This window comes from Camelus bactrianus, chromosome 4 (assembly GCF_048773025.1).
Source record: "Camelus bactrianus isolate YW-2024 breed Bactrian camel chromosome 4, ASM4877302v1, whole genome shotgun sequence".
NCBI lineage: Eukaryota > Metazoa > Chordata > Mammalia > Artiodactyla > Camelidae > Camelus > Camelus bactrianus.
Window position 1 is genome coordinate 57,330,888 of NC_133542.1, and position 24,821 is coordinate 57,355,708.

Here is a 24,821-nt window from a genome sequence, read left to right on the forward strand (position 1 = left end):
TCTTATGAACTTTTCCCTCACTTTCTTATCCTAGTAAAAATCATATTGTCTCTCATTGACAGGGATGTCTTCTTTACTTCGTACTGCCCCCCCAGATCATTCTCTCTCCCTTCTTCCTAAAAACCTCCAGCTCCCTGAAGTATCATATTATATACCCAACAATGAAGCATCATATTGTATGCCCAACATCCTTTATTCCCCTAATTGTCTGCTGACCTCTGCACCACTTCCCATTCTTTGACAATTTTATATTCTCTCTCTTTCTCTCTCAAACACACACACAAGCTGGTGACTTTACTATCAACGTAGATGATCATTCCAGTATCCTAGAGTCATATTCTTCACCTCTTTTTCTCCAATAACCACATCTTTCATTCTATTTCAGCCTCTCCTCCATTGCCTTATCCTCCAGACCTCGCCATCACCAATCCAAGCATCATTCTCCCTGACATTCAACTCTCTCATCTTCTTGAATAACTTCCTCAAGAGCTTCAACTCCATCAATTTCTATACCCTCCTGAAGCCTCCAATTTATTATGTTCTTTAGATAAAATCATCTCTAAAGAGTTTATACGTTTTCTACACTTTGTTTATTCCAGTACTAGCTTAGACCCACTTCAATCAGGATTCCCAATCAGGAGAAGAAGGGAAGAGAATAAAGGAGAAAGGAGTAAGGAGAGGGGAGCAAGGAAGGAAGAGAAGGGGAGCAGAAAGTCAGGTGATAGAGAGAAAGAGGAGGAGAAGGAAGACGTGGAAGAGGATGGGGAAGGGAGAAGGAGAGGTGGAGGGCTACGTAGATAAGGACAAGCCCCCTTTCACTCAGATGGCATGTCCATCCTGGTCATAGACGGAGATACTGAAAGGACAAGAGAGTGGATTCTTGTTGAATATGCCAAAGGCTGGGCACATATCCTCATTCAGAAAACTTACAGATATAATCCTCTAAGTATCAGGCACTGCAAAAACACAAACACAAACACAACCCCCTGCAAAAGAACAAAGTTCAACAGGCTCTCAGATAACACTCCTGCAACACTAAAGGCCTGCAGACAACACAGCAATCTTGAAATATTTTTGAACAGAATCATGTGGGACTCCAGAATTTTGCTGAGACTCTGGGTAAGATGTCTTTTTCTTTCCTCTACTTTGATGCATTTGTCAACGTTTCATATCAAGCATGTAGTTATTTATGATGAGAGGTTAATTTTACAATAATAGGAAAGGAAGCTGGGTAAAATATTCAGTGCAGGTTGAAGTCACAATTTGATAGAATCTACTCTGAAGGAAGCCATTCCAATTATATTAGTTGGCAGAGCCTAAATATTGGGTGCATGAAATATATTTTTAGGACGGACTGTTCCTTAGAGGAACTTCAAAAATTAGATTTGAGGTTAAATCATCAGCCCCAGCCTTTCAATCACTGGGATGGTTTGGACCAAAGTCAACTATTAATGACAAATGAGTAGAACTATTTTGCTTTCCACATCTTGATTTTTATTAAGTGTGTCCATCATGTAAATAGAATCTTTATTAAGTGTGTCCATCAAGTACATAGAAACATTTTGCCTTCATTATTTTGATGTTTCATGAGGGCACTCATCATGCATGGCCCAATGCCAAGTGCCAGGTAGGATTAAAAAGTGAATAAGATAAATTACTATGATCAAGAGACACAAAATCTGGAAAAATTATACTCAACAACTGCTTTTCGATCCAATAAACTGCTGAAATGACTCCAGCATTCCAATTTGAGATGAAATGAACTTGCAACATCTCTCAAGAGAACTGACAGTCAATTAGAGCTAGTGTTTCATACACATGCAAATTATACTGCTTCTCAAACATTGATTTTTAATAAACTTTTACTGCTGCTCAGGGAAAACAAAGCCTATGTCATAATTCCTATTTCGTTCTTAAACATTTTACACTCTTTTTCCATCATGATCACTTTAAAATCATTTTTTGATAGGAACATGCTTATAGTTTCAACTTTTAAAATGTTGATTTCAGTAAGCTGAAAAAATTGTAATAAAGGACTTATATTTATGTTTAAGCAATCTTGAAATATTTATTTAGTCTTTTAAGAAAAGGGCAATTTAGTCTGTTAAGAAAACAGTCTACTAGGTCGCAGACAATGTGAAAACTCATTCTGGTTCTCCTTTTAAAGACTAGTAAGATTCTTCCTCAGACTCACACTTCCTGTCAATCTCCCAATCGTAAGAGCATCTGTACTGAAAATAAAATAAATCTGATGTTAAACGTAGGGTTCTCACTGTTGCTTGAATCTTTTTCTCAGAAAAAATACTATCACAAAATTCACTTGGTTGTGGTTGTGGTTTAGCTAGTTATGACTTCTCTACATTAACCAACCTGAAACAGAAGTGAGTCCTCACACAGCTGCTGTATTTCACTGAATCCCAGGTGCCCCAATTGTAAGGCACACCATTATTTTATGTGCCACTAATAAAGCAACAATAATATCTATGAAAATGCCACGGATGTTAAGGCGGATCTCAGTTTTAGGATGTCAACATGCAGGGGGGAAAGTATTTTAGGATTAATGAATTATGGTAGATGTTTCATAAAACAGTATCTCAACTATAGGCAGACCCCGACAATATCGTGGGCTTAGTTCCAGACCACAGCAATAAAGTGACTATTGCAGTAAAACAAGACATAGAACTTTTCTTTTGGTTTCCCAGTGCATCTAAAAGTTATGTTGACACTATAATGCAGTCTATTAAGTATGCAAATTAACATTATTCTAAAAATCGATATATATCCATTAATTAAAAAAAACTTTATTGCTAAAAATGCTATCATCTGACAACTCAGGGTGGCCACGAACATTCAATTTGTAATAAAGTTCAGTAGCAGCAAAGCAAAATCAAGCAAAGCATGATAAAATGAGGTGTGCCTGGAACTAAATCCATTAATGGGGAAGACCCTGACTAAGCACCTTTGTTCAGGACAATTCTGTTCACTAGCACGTTAGAGAGTAGCTTTGGGGATGAAATTGAAGGGACAATTCACGTCCCAGAGCATTGCTCTTACTTTGATAAGAGTTCTCTTATTTACATTGGGACGTCAATGCAAATTGCATAAAAGACAGCAAGCCTGCTTTTTAAAACTGGGACTGCCTAGTGGGAAGTGACACAAGCTGACCATCAATGCATCTGTTTCTCAGTGTCCTTATCCACATGTGTATTTGCTAAAGTCAAGTTTTCAATCACTCACCAGAGCTGTAACCAAGGATTAGTCGGGGTAGGGGGAGATATATTCTGTGTTCATAATGAGCTCACAGTCTAGCAGAGGTGATAGACAAGATAATTAATAAAAGTATGGTGGTCTGTAGTCTAACAAGTTAGTTAAGCTGGGAAATGCAGTGAGAATCCCTTAACATGGGCCATTTTGGGGCTGGTGCAAAGAAGAACTTGCACTTGACTTTGGAAGGAGGAAGAGAAGCAGGGATCACTGCAGTCAGGCTCGGGGATGGGCAAATGCTGACACGTGCAGTTGGTTCCAGCTTGTCTTTGCTGGCCTCCATCTCCCCTCCCAACTGCTGACCCTGTTGACCTAAGGTCGCCCCAAGCTCCCAGCTGGGTTCTTGGCTGTCGAGCATCAGAGGTGAAGCGTCTCCTGGACTTTCTGATACGTTTCTCCCTTGTGCTTCTGCTTCAGCAGCTCAGTGGGCTTGGATTCTCAGACTGTCGGTAGTAACTCCTCTGATGCTCCAGTTTCTCTTCTGGATCTTCCACTTGCCAGCTCCTCCCAAAACTGTTTCAGGGCTGACTCTTAAAATACGTTCCTTTTCCCAGAACACAGATGGTGTGTCTACTGTGCTTCTCTGACTGACCCCGACACACAGAGCATGAGGGCCAGAATGGGGACACAACAGGTCTGTGGACACAGGTACGGAGGTTACAGGTCACCCCTTCCAGGCCAGGGAGGTTGGCCACAGGGAGTGTTTTTATAAAAGGACCGAGAGCAAAGGTGGGGTCATCAGACAATCGAGGCTGTCGGATCAGCTTTCAAAGGAATGGCTTCCGGGGGAGGAGGGTGCCATTTCTTATGGCTTTAGTGTAGGATCTGAGGCTCAGGGTGGAGATGTTCATGGGAAGAGGCAGGGGCCAGAGTTTATCCTAAATGGGTCATCTGCCTGATTTTCTCACTCTTAATTTGGAAGGCCAGGAAGTGGAAATTTAAAATGCAACATTTTCCGCCTTCTGCCATGGGGGTAGAGATATTACAGAGAACTTAAAACTGTTGACTTTACAGGAATATATCTAACAGGTTCCTTATCATTAACATTTGCAGTAATAGGCTCTTTACCATTTCAGACTGTACGACTGCAAATGTCTGTGCTTGCCCACATGAATGACAGCTCGTCAAAGTTTAGAAATACAGGGTCTAATTCGTTTCTTTCAGAATCCTGGAAACATGCTCTTCTCTCATAATATTTAGAATGGCTGATCATGGGCTCAGGGTGAGTTAGATTCTCTTTCCTTTACAGGTAATGTTATTCTTTCTAACTGTGAAACAGGAACAATTTTCTAATTTTTCCAGGGCTTTCAGAAGTTGCACTAAGATGATTTCCAGACATGGATCTGCTTTCAATAATTTTTTTGGCACTTAGTAAGTGATTTTAAACTGAGTATCCAAGACTTCAGTCGTGCATATTTTTTGAGATTTTGGCTTGTGGATATATTCTTTGATCTTCTATTAGTGCTTTTCCTCCACTCCATTCTCTTTCTCGATTCCTAATCCAGGAAGATTCTATTTCCTGGGACTATTCTCACATCACTCACTCTTTCATCACTTTAAGAAACTAAAGTATAGTTGACTTACAATGTTGTGTTAGTTTCTAGTGTACAGCAAAGTGACTCAATTATACATATATATATTCTTTTTCAGATTCTTTTCCATTATAGTATATTACAACATATTAAATATAGTTCCCTGTGCTATAGAGTAGGACCTTGCTATTTATCTATAATTTATATATAGTAGTTTGTATCTGCTAATCCCAAACTCCTAATTTATCCCTCCTCCCCTTCTCCTGTTTGGTAACTATAAGCTTGTTTTCTATGTCTGTGCTGCTTCTTCTGTTTTGTAAATAAGTTCATTTGTGTCATATTTCAGTTCTCACATACAAGTGATATTGTATATTTGTCTTTCTCTGTCTGACTTACGTCACTTAGTGTAATTTCTAGGTCCATCCATGTTGCTGTAAATGGCATTATTTTGTTCTTTTTTAGGGCTGAGTGGTATTCCATTGTGTATATAGACCACACTTTCTTTATCCATTCATCTGTCGATGGACATTTAGATTGCCTCCATGTCTTGGCTATTGTAAATAGTGCTGCTATGAACATCGGGGTGCATTTATCTTTTTTTTTTTATCTTTCAAATATTGCTCTACTTTCAAAAGAATTTCTTGAGTTGGTTTTCTAATTTATTAATTTGGCTTTTAACTATGTCCATTCATTGTGCCAGCAATCTCTTTTTTTCTCCCCAAGAAATCTTTTTGCTCTCAGATTTCTCCCATTTCTTGGAATCCTGGTCTTATTTTGGCAATGTAATTGCCTTCAAATCTCAGTGATTCCATCTCCACCCCCTTTCCCTTTAGGTCTCCTTTGTTCAATTTGCTTATTCTTTCTCTTCTTGTAAATATAGATAAGAGTTTGGATTGTGACCTGATTTAAACAAATGCAGATTCACAGATGGGAATCAGTATTGGTAGCTGATGAATATAAACAGTGAATGTCTCCTGGGATTTACAAAGACCTTGGAGTTGTGAGCAGGTCAGCCCCGCCATGGTTGTGGGAGCCAAGAGAAGACTAGAAGACAGAACTTTTCACCCTGCTCTAGTGACCTGGGCAACATGGGATCTTGGAGTAGTTAAATCCTCAGCAAAATACATTGCCAAAGGATGCCTAGGGGATGTGGTGGGGGTAAGGTTGCCAGGCTCAGCAAACAACCAACCAAACAAATGAGGATATGCAGTTAAATCTGACCTTCAGAAAATAAACAAATACATTTTTATATAAGTAGGTCTCAACTCTTGTATGGAACTTCCTTATGCTAGAAAAGGATCTGCTTATCTAAAATTTGAATCTAAGTGGGTATCCTGTATTTCATCTGGCAACCCTAGGTAGGGGGTGAATACTGCATTCAGAAGCTTCACGGGCAGAAAGTCTCAAGTCCTTTGGCTTGCTCCCCTCTCTTCTTAGATCTACCTCTTCCTACCCAACCGTGCTGGAGTTCTAAGAAATTGGAAAGTAGGTCTTGGAGATGGCTAGAGTGGAGGTGAGTTGATGTGCCCTCCATTTTGTTGGCTTCTCTGTATCTGATGTGGGAGCCTCAGGTTCTACCTGTGGTACTGCCTTCTTTCTTGTTGGCTTGGAAGAGGCCCTTTGGGATCTCACTTTAGCTGACTCCCACTTTCTATGATATGCTGTCCATTGAAAGTGAAGGCTAGGGATGTATATGCTGGTTAACTGCTCCCGTTGCAGGATACTGGCGTGGCTCCCCAAGGCCTGCGACCAAAGTAGACATCGAAGTCCCACACTGACCATCCCCAAACTCTCCCCGGACCCTGTCTTGGCTGCTTGAAATCTGAGATTTAGGGTAACCTGTCCATTTCCTTTCCTTTGCTTGTTCATGAAAGAAACACAAAGGGTCTAGTTTACGATGATGTGGTCAATTGAACTTAGCAGTTTTGACTTCAAACTTCCCATAATTTTTTTTTCTCTTTCTGTGGTCTGTGGTCTATGAAATCAAAAGAAACAAAGAACTTACTAGCCCATTAGAGTGTAAGTCAAGGAAATCAAGCAAGGCCATCAATAAAAAATGTGAACTGGCAATTCGCATACCTCTGCAGGAGCTCTCAGAACCAGACCACAAACCATTGGGTAGGCACAAGAAGATGCTGCTTCCCACGAGGTCAAACCCAGGGTGACATCGGACCCCACAGGCTGCATTGAAGTGGTTGTTGCAAGTGTTCTGGATAAAGTAACCATTTTCAGGAGGCTTCAGGGCAGGGCAGTGGACAACTAGCATTTAAAGTAGTAAAATTAAAAAGCCAAGTTAGCCTTTGTCTATGAAGCATCCTCCCTATTTTTCTTTTTCTTTTTGTTTTCTGTTTAAGGGGATATTTTATATATAGAGCCAAACTACCTACAGCATTCCCATTTACTGCATATGAATTTCTAAGCACATCTTTGGAGGAAGAACATATCTCACGCTTACTAGACATTCGCTTCCAATTAAATTTAAAAATAGACTAAATAATACCTTTTAAGCTTAAAATTTTTTTTTTAATTCTGAAAACTATATGGATGTGAGATTTTCTAGTTCTTGGCCTTCATATGTCATGAGCTATTTTCTTTCTCAATTAAAGTGGCATGAAATAAAGAACAAATAAGGCCAGAAAATACGTCTGCCAGAAATCCCAAGAGCCACAGCTTCTTAGACATGCTATAGGCTAATTAAATATTTTTACTTTTTGGTGTAAATAATATTAAGCCATTTTACTTATAAAAATGATTTCTTTAAATGAATTTAATGACCACCAGGGCCCAAACTAGCTCATTTGCTATTCAAATTTGTTGTTAAATTTGTGACTTTTCTCTCTTCAACTCATTTTTGATCTTGTTCAATTCTAAATCTTCCTGTTTTCACAGTTAAATTACTCCTGGAGTCTTGGATCCCCTTTCTCTGGTGCAAGATACTGATATGTTCAGTGAAAAGAAATGCTTCATAAAAAAACAAAGAATTTCCCCCAAAATATGATTAGAGAAAGGAATATTAAAGATCATGCCCAATGAATTGGATGAAGCTAGTAGCACTGCCTCCCTAGACGAGATCAGCCTTTATATTTCCTCTCTGCCAGTGGTGGGATCCTTACCTTCGCAGGTCTGGCCGGATGCCCGGTACCCTTCCTTGCAGACACAGTCTTCAGGGCTTGTACTTCCAGGCGGAGAGGTGCGATTTTCATCAGGACATGGAAGGCAAGTGCTGATTCCTCCTGGTGAACCTTCTGGTTTGTATGTCCCAGCTGGGCAGGCTGTGGATAAGTTGGGTGGGAGTCCATTTTAGTTTGACATCAATGGAAAGTTAACAACATTTTGGAAACTAACTAGGGGGGAAAATCCCACACAACAGCTTTTCATAGAAATGATGGTATAATTCAAGCAAGGGGAGAAACCAAGTTTGTTTTTTCTTTTTAAAGATGATGTAGTTTGCTACATATAGGTTATGAAGTGGCCTCTCATGTCCCACAATGAGTTACAATCACAACACATCCCAGCATGATACGGCTGTACTCGTTTGTGGGAAAACTCAAAATAGCAGCGGACATTCAGGGACTAAAAGGAATCAAAGATACTCAGCCCACAAAAAATTCTTGATAAATATGGTACATTGCATATTCCATCCCCCAACCTGTGCAGCTGCACCTCCCCCAGTGCACCCCCAAACTCACTCCCAGCAGAAGAGAAGAACTGAAGATAGGCAGAAAGCACAGAGCCCCTTGTTTCTGTTCAAAGCACCTGACAAAGGATGAAGAGGACGTGAAGGGCTTGAGGGAAAGGATCCTACCAATGGGAAGTCGACCTTTTGAAGAAACAAGAATCACAGACCCTGCTTCTCCCAGGCTCAAGAAAAAAAAGATGAAAAGCAGGCTGTAATTGACGTTGCTTCATATCTTCCAACTATACTGACAATGCGGCTTTGAATCTGTAATTACTCTCCCCGGAGTTACACATGTGTAAAACAACTTAAAATTAAGAACTCAATAATAGGGAAATCGTAGAATAATGGGGCTTACAGTGCTTAGTTAAGCCAATTAAATGCAGCACAGTCAAGTATTCACTCGATTATTTAAAAAGTAGCAACCAAGTAATGTGCACTTACGTGATGATATTTTATATAAATGATCTCATTTAATCCTCACAGTATTAATAAGTAGTATTCATAATTACTAATATTATTATTAATAAGTGCATTATTTTTATTAGTATTATGTCCATTTTAAAGAGAAAATAGAGGCTTAATTTCATGATTTGACTGAAGTCACTCAGTTAATAGATGGTTGAGCTGGAAGTTTTTTTTAGTATTCAACATTGATTTATTATATTTTTAGGATGAAATTTTAAATCACATTTATCTTGTTCATAATTAGCAAGTCAAATATTTTTAGATACTTTCCTCTGCCCGCTGTCATTTGTTTAAGGCCTGTTTCTAGGTAGATAAGCCCTGGCTGATTTATTTATTTTTTGAAAGACTTTTTTTTAAGGTTTACAACACAATTGAGAGGAAGATTTAGAGCTAGAATTTTAAAGCAAATATTTACTTAGCATTCACTATATCCCAGGAACCGCTCTACATATTTTATACTCATTATCTTTTTAATGTTTTTAAAAACCTATGAAGTAATTAATATTATTAATCTCATTTTACGGCTGAGAAAACTAAGGCACTGAGAGGTTAAACAACTTGCCAAAGTTACACAGCGAGTAAATGGCAGAGCTGGGATTCGAACCCAGAGAATTTGGATCACGCTCACGCTCTTTACCACTACATCTGTTGTGTCTCCAACCCAGGTCTCTCGGATGCAAAAGTCCTTGTTTTAACAACTGTAATATGCTAAAAATATAAACAATCGTTGAGAGACAAGATGCATACCATAATGTAATTGTTAGAAAAAAAAACCATGCTTCTAACATTCTGGGTTATATTTAAAAACAGAAGATACATTTTCCCATGATATATGGTGGAAAATTCTAGAGCATGATAAATCTGTAGCTATTTAAGAATGAGAGAAACATTTAAAAAATAGTTATAATGATCTGTGACTTATGAAAAATACTTCAGCAGGAAAAAAGGGAACCTTACTTCAAAGCATCATAATATTTAATATTAAATTATTATTGAATAATTCATATTACTAAATACCCTCTTCTATAAAAAGCTCAGTAAATATTTGCACAGATCTTCAAGAAGATGCAAGACAACATTATCTCCTTTAAACAGAAGTCAGCAGCTGTAGGAGAAAATTATTGAGATAAACACACAGACGGAAAATAAAACACAAATTAACAGCAAAATTAAAGTTGTCATTGGAGGCAGTAAAAAGAAGCCATAAAATTCCAGAACAACAGAACTAAATCTAAATAGACCTTGGGGAAGTAAGAGTTGTTATTATTAAGGCAAGAATATATTCCTTACTTGATGTTTTAGTGCAATAAAACTCATTAAGTTCTAGGCAAAATTAATAAAAAGTGATTGACACTCAGAATAAAGGAAAAGTATTGCAAGCATCTAGGAAGGAAAACCAAAATACTTATAAATGGGAAAAATCAGACTGACATTTCATTTCTCCTGTGCAAAAACAAATGCCGGGAAAAAGAATTAAATCAGATACTCAGTTAGGTGGAAAAACATTATGAACCCAAAATTCTATATCTGGGCAAGCTATTGGTAAATACGAAGGAAGAGAAACACATCTGAGAATGTGCATTGCTTCTAGAAATAAAGATGTATTTCACTGGCTGAAAAGTAATCAAAATAAAGAACTCAAGTATGACAAAAATGGCATTTAATAAACTGCTTGAGACTAAGAAAGCAATGGGACATTTAGTATATTGTTAAATATCTTGCTAAAATAATTGTGAAAATGAAAACAAGTATCAAATAAAGCCCCTTCTTAAAATGGCATGATCTAATGAAAAAACGAATAATCTTAACATATTATAAAGAAGTAAGGTTTAAAATCTGAGAGAAACTGGGAGATGGTTGGGAAGAGGAAAAGGTGAAATTCTCATTTCTTTTTATAGATATCAATATGATAAAACTGAAAGACAAACATAGGTTCAAATTTGTACAGAAAAATTACAAATAACTATGAACGGAAAAAGCATGCATAACCTCCAAATCAATGGAGGAGAAAAAAAAAAGCCCAAAGAACAAAGATAGAAAACATGGGAAAAGAAAATAAATAGCAGAAAGAATTAATAACCAAATGGCATAAACTAAGGCAAAGGAATTTCTTACCATTAAAGGAAGGCAATCAGTTACCACCAATAATAATAATGGATTAATTTAACCCAGTTGATAAAATATAAACATAAAACAGGCCAGACACATAGGTTAAAAATAACTGGATGCAGAAAGATATTTAAATATTTCAAAAAATCTTCAGGAAGCAAACAAACTATAATTAAGGAGAAACAGAAACTTAACACATAAAGAGCTTTTTCTAATCTATGAAAAAGATATGAATACTTCAGTAGAAAAGCTGACAAGAACAAGAACTGGAAATTCACCAAAGATGAAAGGACGATGACCAATAGTCATAGGATAAACACTTTAACTTCACTTATAATGAAGAAATGCAAATTGATGACTAGCTTTTAATCTGGCAAAAATTTTAAAGGATGCTAATACCCATTGCTGGCCGGCATGTGGGCAAAGAGTTTCTGTCCTGCTCTGTAGGGCAGCCTGAGTGTAGACACCAAAAGCCTCAAAAGGAATTTTCCCTTTGATACATTTCATTTCTAAGAATTTGTCCAGGTGAAAGGAACATTTTTTTACCTATACATATAAGTATATATAATTGTTAATTATGTATAATTATTGTTTGTCACTACACAGCATTGGAGATAACATAAATGTCAAGAGATGAGGGGGTTGTTAAATTCTTATAACACATCCATCCAATGGAATATTAGCCATAACAATCTAATTCTTGACGTGGAAAGTCAATCAAATTGTGTAGCTGATTGAATGTAAAAAACAAAAAGCAAGTTTCAAACACCACATGTATTGTATGACCTTTTGGCTAATAAATAATAAGATTTAAAACTGATCTATAAGGTTATATATCCAGGGTTATATTCATGGTAGAATTATGAGGCTTCCAGGTTTATTTTTGCTGATTTAAATTTTAAAATTTTGCTACACTGAATAGGCAGTGTGTAAAAACAACTGAAAGTAAATTTTAAAATACATAAAAGAAAGTCATTGTCTCAAATGCTGTATTTCATTTCAGTCATTGGTTCTCTGACTTTGGAGATCACTTTGATTCTTCCTTCTCTCCCCCTTTTGTTCAATATCGAAATGAAAACCATATCATTTAGATTTTACTCCTTAAAAACCCTTTGCATTTTGCTTCTTGCTCCATCAGCATTGCTCCTATCTTGGATCTGAACTCATCATCTCTCTTCCAGGTTTTTACAAAGCCCATTTAGTGGTCCCTCAGCCTTCATGTCTACTCTTCAATTTATCTTAGACGCTGCCACCTGATACAAATATAAACATATAAATATGATCAAAACGCTTTCTACCAAAAAACTGCACCAAGAGGATGAGGCCCTCTCTTTTTACTCTGACCTATAAGGACATCTTTGGTCTGTCTGTAACCTTCTTGACCATCTGCTACAATGAACTAGTGAATTCCATAGCCTGGTTAGAAGGTGTTTTGGAATCCAGTAGGATCTAGTTTTCCACCACACCTCTTCCACCTCAATTTACTGGACTTGGGAGTTTAAGCAATTTGCTTAATTTCTCGGAGACTAGGTTTCTTCCCATGTAATATTAGTAGTATGTCTCTGATAAATTTGTTGTTAGAATTAATTGAAATTATATGACTAAAACAACGCCAGGCATGTTAGTTGGCATTCAGTCAATGTCAGAATAATGTGCCCAACTCTTCATTTTCTCAACAATAAAAAAGATAATTGTACTTCTTTTATAGGCTTGTTATGCCCAATAGATGCTCTGGGGCTTGGTAAATAATATTCTCATTCTCTTTCCTATCTTCCACTGAGCTTCTGCCTTTGCATATGCTGTCCTTTCTCAGAGTGAACCTACAGCATCCTTCAAGACTTACGTGGTTCTTCAAAGCTTCCCCAGCTTTTTCAGACAGATTTCGTTGCCTTCATTTCTGTGCCCCAGAGCACATCACCCTCACCCCTGCTCTGGTATATAGTCACACTGTATGTAACAGACGCACATGCCTCTCTCTCTCAGTGGGCAACGTACTCTTGTTAATTCAGAAAGTCCTCCATTATCTGACCCAACCACTGCCCATCCCACTGCCCGAGCCAGCAGTGGATCAAAGGAGGGCAAGATAAAACAAGCTCAACTGGAAGGTGGAGGATGGGTTAGTGGGGAGGGAGGACCAAAGTCAGAGACTACCAGCGGGGCAAAGTGAAAGGACATTAGACTAGGAGTCTTGACAACTGAGTTGCTATCTTGGCTCCTCCACTAACAAGCTACAGGGTCACTGGTAGGTGACTTTTTTTTTCTTTTTTCCTACAAAATACAGGAGTTACAATTAATGATGGCTATAGCCTTTCCGACGCTCATATTTGATGATTCCATAAATAGAATATACTAAAAAGTTAAAGAAAACTTCCATCTGAGCAGTCAGATTTTAGCTACAGATTTCATAAATTATTAAAGAAATAATATTACATAAAGAAGAACTAATCTTACCCTATTGCTCTCCGAAATCTTTTGAATAATAAAGAGTTTACAACACTGGAGAACAGTGTTTTGGATAAAAATATCCAAAAGTACATTTTGGAAATGTATTGTGAAATTCATAATGATAATGGAAAACAGACTGCAGGAGAACTATTTAAAGGCATTGCACAACTCTAGTGGGAGAGGTAGAATCAACTTCTTTGATTCCCAAGGGGGAAAATTCCTCATCTAAAACCAAGCAAAAGTTGAAAAGATGAAATGGACTGTGGTTTGAACAAGTTTCACAAGTGATGCTGAAGGGTCAGGATTGACTTGTCACGATGTTTTCTTTATAACACCAAATGATTCCCTCCTGGAAATGTACCAAGTATTATTTCTTAATTGCTCTTTTTTGGTGCGGTTAAAATAAGCACTTTCTCTTTTAGGAAACAGTGGTTATCAGCTACTATTGCTGGAAATGTGCTTCTTGAAGTTATCATGTTGTGCTAACATAAGGTTTTTCTTCAGCTGACAACACAGCTTTTTGACTGAAGTAAATAAAAACATCAACCAGTTGGGAATCTGTAAAATACAAAGATTTCCCTTCTCTCTCATCTATCTTTCCCAGTAAATACCAATTGTTTAGATGACTATTTAAATTAATAATATATATTATACAGTCCCTTGTCTTTTACAAAATTACTTCTTATACATAATCTAAGAGCAATTTTTAAAAAATCTCTATAAATATTAAGAACTCTGTTCTTTGCACAATCCATGTCGGAAGGTTAATGAATCTCTTTAAAGAATACAGTTGCAACAGCTCCAAGGGTGTCCGTTTATATAAACGGTAATGGTACCCAGGAGCTGTGCAAACAAAAGCTCTCGTTTCTGCTCTATCTAGGTAGAGCATCAATCCAGTCACCTGGGCCCCTAGAAGGCTCTTTATTACTGCAGTATCATGCTTCTCCTCAACTCTATGGATTTGTTCCAAATAAGGAATCTGTTCCTATAAATAGTGGTGCTAGGATTTTGAGCCCAGGGACTGACTGCACTAGAAGAAAACCAGCTTTCCCCACGCTGAGCCAATTCTCATTACCAATACAAGACAAGGACCAAGGCATGCAGATGAAGGACTTTCTTTTTCTCAAATGGCCAAGATCTTTTCTATTTTCATCAAAGAATTAGATGAGGAGACTTTTTAACTGCCCTGGATTCTGCACATCTGAAACTGTGTAAAATGAATTAGCATCCTGCCAACCTCCCTATGATGGTTAGCTCATTTGGCTGGAACACAGACTACTTGGACCAAATTGTGAATGTGGGCAACTGTGCGATACCGTACCAGCAAATGGCACCCTAGCTGCAGGACGCCATGTTGCAAATATCAACACCTGCGTGGACTAGAAAGGAGATTACCGATGGATTAGGACAAGTCTATCAAAAAACAAAAAACCAAGCCCTCAAAAAACTGTGTTCAAAAGAGGATGCATGCGTGAAGTGTCATACATACACAGAGACACATAAATACATGTGTCACACATAACCAACCACATATATCGCGCACAAATATAACCTAGCCGAGTACAGAACACTTCGGCAGTCTTTTTAGCTGAAAACTCTGATTCTTAATTGTCTTCAGGTGTTTATGTCTGGGTGGGAAATGTGAAATCATCCTAAGTTTTATAACTAAATCTTCGTGGGTAAGCATTTTTAGAAGACGCCTCAGAAGATTTTAGAATTACCTTTAACCTTATTTATTCTTTCTAAAATAGCTAATAACGCAGAATTGTATAAAAAAAGAAAATAAAATTTACTATAAGCTAAACCACTCTGGTTTGTTATTTTAATGTTTGATATTTAAGTTGATTCTGACTTTTTATAATTATAAACAACTTTTCCGTAATCATCTTGTTCCCTTGTATCTTTCATCCATCGAAAATATTTTTTTTCCTTAGGCAAAATAATATTAACTTTTCAAACTCATTAGCTGGTTGTCAAATTATTTTCTATCCCATTATCAGGAATAAAAGTACGTATCTTCTGTACTCTCATTAGCACTGGGTATTAGCAGTTTTTAAAATTAACCATGAATCATTATTTAAATGTGAAATCCCACAAATTTCAATGCAACAGGCTTTCAACTTGAATCTCAAGGGTGAATCTCTCTTTGAGAGTCAGACAGGTGTAGGCCTAACATAAGTCCGTTTACTTAAAGAACTTGAGAACTATCTGGGAGAAAACTGTATCCCTCGCAGGGGTAATATTTAAAATGTTACCACACTGGCATGATCACTGATCAATGAGAGCAGACATCAGCTGTAGCATCCAGCAGAGTTCTGCGTGCCCACTAATCTGCCCGATGTTACCCCTATAGATGCTGAGTTGTGGGGTAGACCAGTAAGCCTGGAAAAAAAGGGGTCAGATCAGTGAAGGGAACTTTAGAGATTGGGGAGTGGTGACTATTTACCAACCAATACATCCATATTTCAACATTTTAACAACTTTCAAAACTGTACTGATGCATATCTGATGAATACTAGCCTGTCCTAAGGAACAAGAGAAATGGTACACACTGGACCTAGTAACACTTGACCTTCACAATCAGAAAGGAAGAAAGATTGTGAGTATAGTTTGGTGTTTGCTGTCAAATTTGTCTCCCACAGGGTGGTAAGTTATGAGTAAAGTCTCAAGCCATAGCAGCCTTGGATAGTTCCCTCTCTTCTCCTCTACTTCAGTTCAATAAGACTTCAAGGGCTTTGGGGGTTTGAAAATACAGATAATCTCAGTTGCTGTTTTCCATGCCCAGGGTTGTTACACTAATTTAGGACTATATTATTTATGACTTGATTGATCTGTAACCTCTACACATACACCTCTCCTAAGTTACTTCAGATTCAGTGATTTCTGGCCCCAGATGCCAAATTAATATTTCTATAACACGATTTTCATCATGCTACTTTCCTGCTCAAAAATCTTCAATGGCTTGTAGTTGCCAATGGACCAAAGGCCATTGCTGTAGCCCGGAACTCAAGTTCCAGTAAAATCAAGTGCCTGCTCCTTACCTCTCTTGCCTGGAATCCCACATTCCCCATAGATTTAGCCTGCTTTCCCATCATACAAGCTAACTTCAGGCCCCATCCCAAGTCTGTACTTTCCATTGTCCACAAGAGTACCCACTATTTCTAACTGTCCTAACCCTATCCTTCAAACCCAGTTCAAATCCCATCACCTCCATAACTAAAAGTAAATCTGTTTTGAACAGTCCTAGCATTTTCAGGATCACGTAAGTCACATCAGTTTTTAACGTCATTCAATCTCAACTGCTTAGAACTGGATGAACCTCAATTCGTGGTTCATGGCAGACATTTGGACTTCTTTGTGGTAATTAGAGCTCTATTTCATAATAAACAACATTCAGGCAAACGCTGTGCCACAATCATATCTTCCGAAGTACCTAAAAGATAGTTGATAGTTAAAGGAGCCAGTAGACAGATTTAAACGACTTCCTTCTGAGTTTCCCTAAAATCTGATTCAGAATGACCCGTTCCACCTGGCATTCACTCTGATGATCTGTGTGGTCTAGTCTACCACACCTTGAAGTACTCCTCTCATTTTTTTCCCCTCCCATATTCCCATGTTAAAATGTTTGGATTCTTTTCTGAATAATCTGTAAATAAAATGGAAAGTCTTTTATTCTGGCAATTATAATGCTTTCAACACATTCAGTTTCACTATGTCGCCACCTTTCTCCCATTTCATCCATTAAATGAGGGTGTGGAGCAAAAGATCGAGTGAGAATCTTCGGGTGAGAATTCTGCTAATTACTACTGGCTGTCACACTGTCTGAACTTCTCTATGTTACGTAACCAGTTGGAGAACCAGTTTTCCACCACGACACATGGGTGATCAAGTTGATAGCCAAGTAGCTGTAAAATTAAAAGTTTATGACGTTCTGTAGTGATGAAAAGGAAATGATAGGTAATGGGATAGTTGGGATAGAGAAGAATAAGAGCCTTGTCTGCAGTTTTCAACAGATGATTAAAAAGAGGCAAAGTATCATGTTATTGACAACACACGAAAGAGATGTTATCCAGACTTGACAAGGGTGGGGTGGTCAGGTGAGCTTTGCTGGTCAAGGTGATTTCGGAGGTCAGACCAGAATCCAACAGAGAAGTAAGGGGGGAGGGGTAGAGACAGTGTGATGGCATTCCAGACAGAGGGACCAACACGTGCAGATCCAGAGGCAAGAGAGGGCAAGCTTGAAAATGCGAGTTCACTCTGGCCTGAGGACAGAGGGGTGAGGCTAGAAAACTGAGTGCCAGGATCTTCACGGCTGGATAGGTCACTTTCAAAAACTAGAAGTTGATCCTTAAAACAATGAGAATAATGACAATATTTTAACGTAGGGTAGATGACAAGATCACTTTGGATCCCTTTTGGAGAATGATTTTGAAGGACATTAATATTCATTCTGAAACACACACTATGATTCACTCATCCCCATATATCTCTCTACATAAGGCTGATTTAAGACATTTGAGCTATAATTAATTAATGCTTTTTTTTTGCTTAATTGCTTTTACAGTTTTTTTGCTTTAACCCTTTCTAAAATTGTTATCCTTTATTGGCAATTATCTACTTTTTTTCCATTTTCCTTTTGGTTCCTTTTGGTTTTCTAGAAATAGAAGTCACCCTTCAACATAAGATATGAGAAAAACTGACATCACCATGCTTCTACAAAGGGTGACCCTAAAAACATAACACATGAAGAGCAATATCACTGATGGATTGATACACGCAACCTAGAAAAATCTGTCAACAGAGAAGAAATGATACACACAAAACGCAGAGGAATCTGCTTCTGGGAAGATGGAGCACATGCACTTTTCCTTAGTTCTCCTGCAAAATATGAATGAGTATTAGAATGACCGGAGTAGGGTATTCCTCCTGCATAAATTTATAAATTGACCCTCTTATTCATATATCTGTAAAACTTTACAGTTCCTCCTGAGGGTCACACATTTCTCTTTCAAATTATTCTTTGGAAACATACCTTTTAAATTATTGTAAATAGGATTTCATCCCATTCTTAAACTTAGTGTTTTCTCCATAAACATTTATTGATTTGAAATAATTATCTTGCCACGTTATGAACGTATTTTATTAATTCTAGTGACAGACCATTGACTTCTTTGGATTTTCTAGGTTAACAATCATATCATACGCAAATAGTAAAACAGCTCTTTTTTGCTTAATATATGAAATATTGATGGTGAAAAAGAGTGACCCTGCCTTATTAATTTTTATGGGTGTGCTTTCACACACAACCCCGTGTTTCACATATAATGTGTATTTGATTACTTTTTTCTCATAACTTATTCTGTCGCTCATAATTTATGATCACATACCTGCTTCCATATTTTGACAAAATCTATATATCTCAAGCTTTTATGGAAAATTTCCCAACCACTAAAGTTATGCTACATACAGTAATAATGGTTTGCTTTATATTTGTTGACTGATTGCCTAAATGGTAAAAATCCACCATATCCTGGAATGCTGTCTTGACTGTGATATGAACTGTAACACTACCCCAAACCATCACTCATCATCAGTCCATGCAAATAGCTGTACACACATACATGCACACACATCGCAATAGCCTGGTTTTAGAACTACATTTGGAAAATAATCTCAGTAACTAGATACCATGAAAGAGATAAATGTGTGATTAGCCACTTCCCATTGTTGAACTTGGCCTTCCAGATGGCTTACTTTGATTCTAAGCCAGTGCTTCTAAGGGTCAGTAGACTTGTTCACCTTCATTTCTCTGAAAAAGGCATGGAAAATTCCCGGGAAGGAAGGTGGGGACCAAGCAGGGTTTCCATATGCTGTGTTCTAGTATCTAAACATGCAATTCGCTGTATTTATTTACTCACTCATTCATTCTCTCAAAATTTATTAATGCTTACTCCAAGTCCATTGCCATGTAGCAGAGGCAATAAAAAAAGAAAGAGAGAGAGAGAGAGAGAGGCAGACAGACATAAAACTGCCCTAAAGGAGTTCACAGAATAGCAAAGAAAAAACCCACCCAAAATGATGATACTATGTGCTGAGTGTTAACAGGAAGAAGATAGTTAAGAGAACCAAAAAAGTCCAGATCCAACTGTGCCAGGGCAAGAAGGAATGAAAAGGAAACTTTCACAAGAGAGGTGAGATTGTTAAGAATCATGAGAGACTGAGAAGAACTGAACAGACAGGCGAGACGTGGGAGAGTCTAGGCAAAGGGGAACAAAAGCACACAATTATGGAGCCACAGAAGGGCTGGAAGTGTCTCAGCGGCCACCAGCAGCCTGGGGTGGCTGGAGCATTAGACGCTGCAATGATCACCTGCAAGAGATCATTTAACCCTAGGAGCATCCCACGGCTTTGATATTTCTTCTAAAACTTTAAAATGAGATACAGCAATGCTTTTTGAATCTTACATTAAAGCATTCAGTCTGTCAATACAGAACAGGTGTCTCAACCTCAGTAGAGGTTGCTGTTTGGAATTTGTCACAGCTGTTTGGTGCATCCTAGGCTACTGAGCAACATCCCTGGCCGTCAGCCACTAGATGACAGTAGCTCCTTTCAGCTGTGACAACTGATACCGTCTTCAGACACTGCCGAAAGTCCCCAAGGGGACAAAAATCTCTCCCTTTGAGAACCACCCCTAGTAAAGCATAATCATTTTAATAAAGCACTTACTATACGCCATACACTGCCACAAGCTTTTTATACACATTATCTTATTGAATTTCCATAACAATTTTACTGTTACTAACCCCATTTCATAGACTAAGAAACTAAGATGCCCAGAGATCAAAGAACCTGTCCAGAAATACACAGCGAGTAAGTTACAGAACTAGGATTCATCAGTAGCATTCATGCCACTAACTGCAGCCCATAACTATTTACGAACACAAGGTTGTACAAGGACCCAACCATCCATCTCGGCATCCCTAGCACTTAGGATACTTACACAGGCCCTCATTTCACTGACCCTGATTTTTCTCTCACTTGGACTATCATTTTCAAATTGCTAACACTGGCTACCATCCAAACTTGGCTAATTATCTACCATTTAGTAAGCACCACCTCTGTACCGATCCCACGGAACCAGATATTTGGGATGCTCAGCTACAACTCAGAAGCAACTGGTAAGAGCAGGAAAATATTCCTGGATCATTTCCTTGATGGATAATGACGGTGCAGTGAGTGCCATGGATGGACTGTAGGCGACATAATGGTGCAGAGACAGCACGGACGCTGGACTCCAAGAGAGTTGGGTCTGCATACTGATTTCTCTGGAGACGAATGATCTTCGGAAAACTTAAAATTCTTTCACACTGTTTCCTCTTCTGCAAAATCAGAACACCCAAGCAGGCAAAGACTTTGCAAGGGGCATGCAGATGTGGCATGAATCTTTTGAGACAGTAGATTTCCGAAAGCTCAACATTCATATGGACTCTTACCTAAACTGACGCGCCAGAGAAAGTATCTCTGGAACCTTAACACAATTGCCCTTTGTTCATTTTTCAAAAGAAGTGCGTACTTTTCATCCCCTCTAAATCTTGGTGCACTGCCCCCAGGCAATAAATCTCCAGCACAATTCAAAATCTCAGTATCTGGAGATCCTTCAGACTAAGGCACAATAAACAAGACCTCGAAGAAATTGTTTTGCCTTTTACATAGTTCAGTGAAATATCTTTCAATATTTTCTGACACTGGAAATAGAGTACTCTGGCTCACTTCTAAGACGTTTTGAGTTCAGATACATTGTAGGGTGAGGAAGTGGAAGTGAAGGCATGGTTTATTCACCATGGCTACTTTATCCAGTCACCTGTTGATGGGCATTTAGGTTGCTTCCATGCCTTGGCTATTGTAAATCGTGCTGCTGTGAGCACTGGGGTGCAAGTGTCTTTTTTAATTAAAGTTTTCTCCAGATATATGCCCAGGAGTGGGATTGCTGGATCATATGGTAACTCTATTTTTAGTTTTTTAAGGTATCTCCACCCGGAGGGGAGTTTTTGCACGTGTCTGGCGCCCCAAATTTTGTGACTGCCACTCAGGGGACACCTCCAGATCATCCAACTCTGGTGGCCAGTGGGTCTTATACTTGTGGTTCTGGATATTTACATACTTTAAAGGCTGCTCCCTGAGGGTCTGGCTCCCAATCAGCCTAAACCTAGGTGCTGTCTGAGATAACTCTCCTTTGGGATGCTGACAGGTCTTGGCACAACCTCAGCTAATGGGAGCCATTAAAAATGAAATAGGCTGCTGGGACAATCACAGAGAGACAACCAAGACCTAGGGGAGGGATGAACCATAAGGTTCATCTCCCACATGGGGCCTCTCCTTGCAGATTGGGAGAGGGGGCAATTTCATCTTAATGCACAGAAAGCAACATGGAGAATCAGACAAAACCTCAGGAAAAAAAAAAACAAACCTGTGATGAAACAGAGATAAGTAATTTGCCTGATAAAGATTTCAAAGGAATGGTCATAAAATGCTCACCAAACTTGGGAGAAGAATGGATGAACACAGTGAGAACTTCAACAAAGGGACAGCAAATATGGGCAAGAACCAAACAGAAGTTACACAGCTGAAGAACACAACACCTGAACTAAAAAGACAGCACCCTGACTTCGGAGTCTGGTGATGTTTCATACCTACAGACCAATAATATGCGTTTTCCTGTTATAAAATTATGATGGACTGAACACCCACCTCATTCAGTGGGAAACTGAACAAACTAGCTTGGTCCAGGCAACAGTAACCCGTCCTCCTCAAGTTGAAGGGAACCAGTGTCAACACGCTAGCAGTATTACCTCATAAAAAGCAAACAGGGATACACTGTACAAATTTCCTACACCTTACAAATCTATCATTGGGCACCGCTGGGGATGCTTTTTGGGAAGAAAACTCAGCTAAGCTCTGCTCAGAGAACAAGATTTCCAAATGTTCTGGTTCCTGTTCAAGAATTTCCAGAGCTCTCTGTCCTTTCTCTTTCCAAAGCAATGATATAATACTTAGACAGGAAAGCGTGTGCGTGCTCGCAGGACGGGGGTGGGGATTTGTGCGCATGTATTTCCATGTATAATAAGGCATTCCCAGTTAAAGAGGCCAGTGTTTCCATTTCTATAGTGTCTCCTCCTTTTTATGGAAAATCATATAACCGGGGCTTTGGCTCATTATCTAGTCCTCAGCCTTGGCCCCCATCCAGCTATAATTTTCAATCCGCTAATCATTCCAAACTCATTTGAAATTGGAGTCAATGGCTGCAAAGCAGTGTCCTCAAGATGCCTATTGTCTCTGTATTCTGCGGCTCTCAAACCCCTTCAGGGGAAATTCAGAACAGCTGCAACTGCTTGGATTTACAACAGGAGTTCCCTGGCTACCCACAACTGGTTATGATGATCTAGCCGTCTACAAATGACTAATCTAGTAAATCAACCATACACTGTATTTGATTTATTGTTGACAAAACTTAGCCAAATGTAAATATTTTGCATTCAAACAAATTAAACACGTTCTTAAACACCTTTACCATGTGCCTGGGTACTAAGGATCTCGTGGTACCCAAGGCAGACAAGGAAACCATGCAATCGCCTAAGATTTCAAGGATGAGTTCCTGTGCATTTAAGATCCTGGAATTAAACTTGGCCTCTTACCTACATCCTTTTTCTTGATGGGCTCTGGAAGCAAGCAGTGGGGACAGAGTGAACTAGAAAATCTCCGTCCATTAAATCACTAGTCTGATGAAGTAGAAAGAAAGAAAATAGTTGGGTGGGGTGGGAAAGGGAACCAGAAGAAACATGAAAAAAGGTCTGAGGAATGAAACAGCATGCTATTTGGGGCAAATGATAACTAGCTCCAGCTTTTAGCTCAAAAGGTTAAGAGCGATCAAATCATACAAACTTTAGGCTATGCTAAGGAGCTTGAAATTTATCCTGTCATAATCAGTCATAATTAAAAAACAGTCAGCAGGGGTGTGGCATGATCAGAGTTATATTTTATGTAACTCGTTCTCTTCTTTTCCTGCCTTTCCACTGGGTTGACTGAACTGCACGAAGCTGCTGTTGTGTTGAAAATGATCAAATACTGATGCTCTCATCAGGGTCACACTTATACTTAACAGAATTTGAAATTATGTTTTTAATTGTGTTTATTTGCTGCATGTCTATCTCTATGGCTAGACTGTGAACTCTGGAGCCAGAGAGCTTGGGTTCATAAACCAGCTCTATCAGCTATGTGATCCTGGACAAATAATCTCTCAGACTTCCAGTTTCCTTGCCCGTAAAATGCGACATACTCCAGAGAGTTATTGTGAACATTAAATGAGTTAATGTATATCAATGATGCTGAAAAGGTGGCTGGGATATAGGAAGCGCTACTTAAATATTAACCATTATTATCATCAGTTAGTTATTGCTCTCTCAACATCATCATCATCATCACCACCACTGTCCAAATGTCTCTGTTAAATGTGAAGAAGGAAGATAGCAATCCTACAGCTAGAAATTGGAAGCACCTTCTTTTCATTAGATTCCAGTTTTTCAGTCCTCTTCCCTTAGCTGAAGTTCAGGAACAAATCCTAGCAGGATGTTTCCTCAACCCATTAAACCTGCTCAAGTAGTAGTGAAGTTCCATACCTGAATTTCTGAATCATACAAATGGGTTTTTTTTTTTAAACAAAATTATCAACAGCCTTTCATAAAGAATTGATTTATGACCCCCCCCCCAAAAAAAACAATTGAGAGGAAAGAACAGAAAGGAAAAGAGGTTTCAGCTAGGGCTTGGGAGGCACGACAGGGACTGGTATTATGCTGAAACTGATTTTTGTTGCTGAACTGGGTTTCTTCGATTGGAATGCCTCTCTTAGACTGGACGACTCAGAGAATGTGTTCATTTCACTTCCATCAAACACGGTTTCTGTGTTCAGTGTCATTATATGAATGAACGGAGACTATGTGAACAAAGCATCCTTCTACTCTGGACTACATGTTAACATGGTTCTCACTTCTGTAAAACCTATTAGCACACTCTCTTCAAGACCACCAGCTAAAAGCACAGAATTATTTTGAAACCAACTCAAAGAAGTTTTGAGCCAAGGGGAATGAAATGAAAAACCAGTTCAAACATATTAAATAATGTCTTATAAAACTGAACTCTTTGACACAGTATTACTTGTTAGTAATTTCCAAAGAATATCTTCAGGCTTGGGCTCAAGTTAAGATGTTCATGATACGGAACAGACCCACAATTATTAAAATCTTTTTTGTGCATCAAGGTCTTGTCCAGCCTTC

The 24,821-nt window shown here is 38.5% G+C and overlaps 1 protein-coding gene across 1 annotated transcript in view; it reads right to left on the reverse strand.

Annotated features, from left to right (window-relative positions):
- The window catches only part of SVEP1 (sushi, von Willebrand factor type A, EGF and pentraxin domain containing 1), a 157,267-nt gene that overhangs the window by 93,436 nt on the left and 39,010 nt on the right, over positions 1-24,821 (reverse strand). Inside the window, exons 4-5 of the mRNA XM_074361981.1 lie at positions 7,910-8,068; positions 6,876-7,055 (exon numbers count right to left, since the gene is read on the reverse strand). Of these exons, the coding sequence (XP_074218082.1) occupies positions 6,876-7,055; positions 7,910-8,068 (339 nt within the window). The remainder of the gene's footprint in view (positions 1-6,875; positions 7,056-7,909; positions 8,069-24,821) is intronic.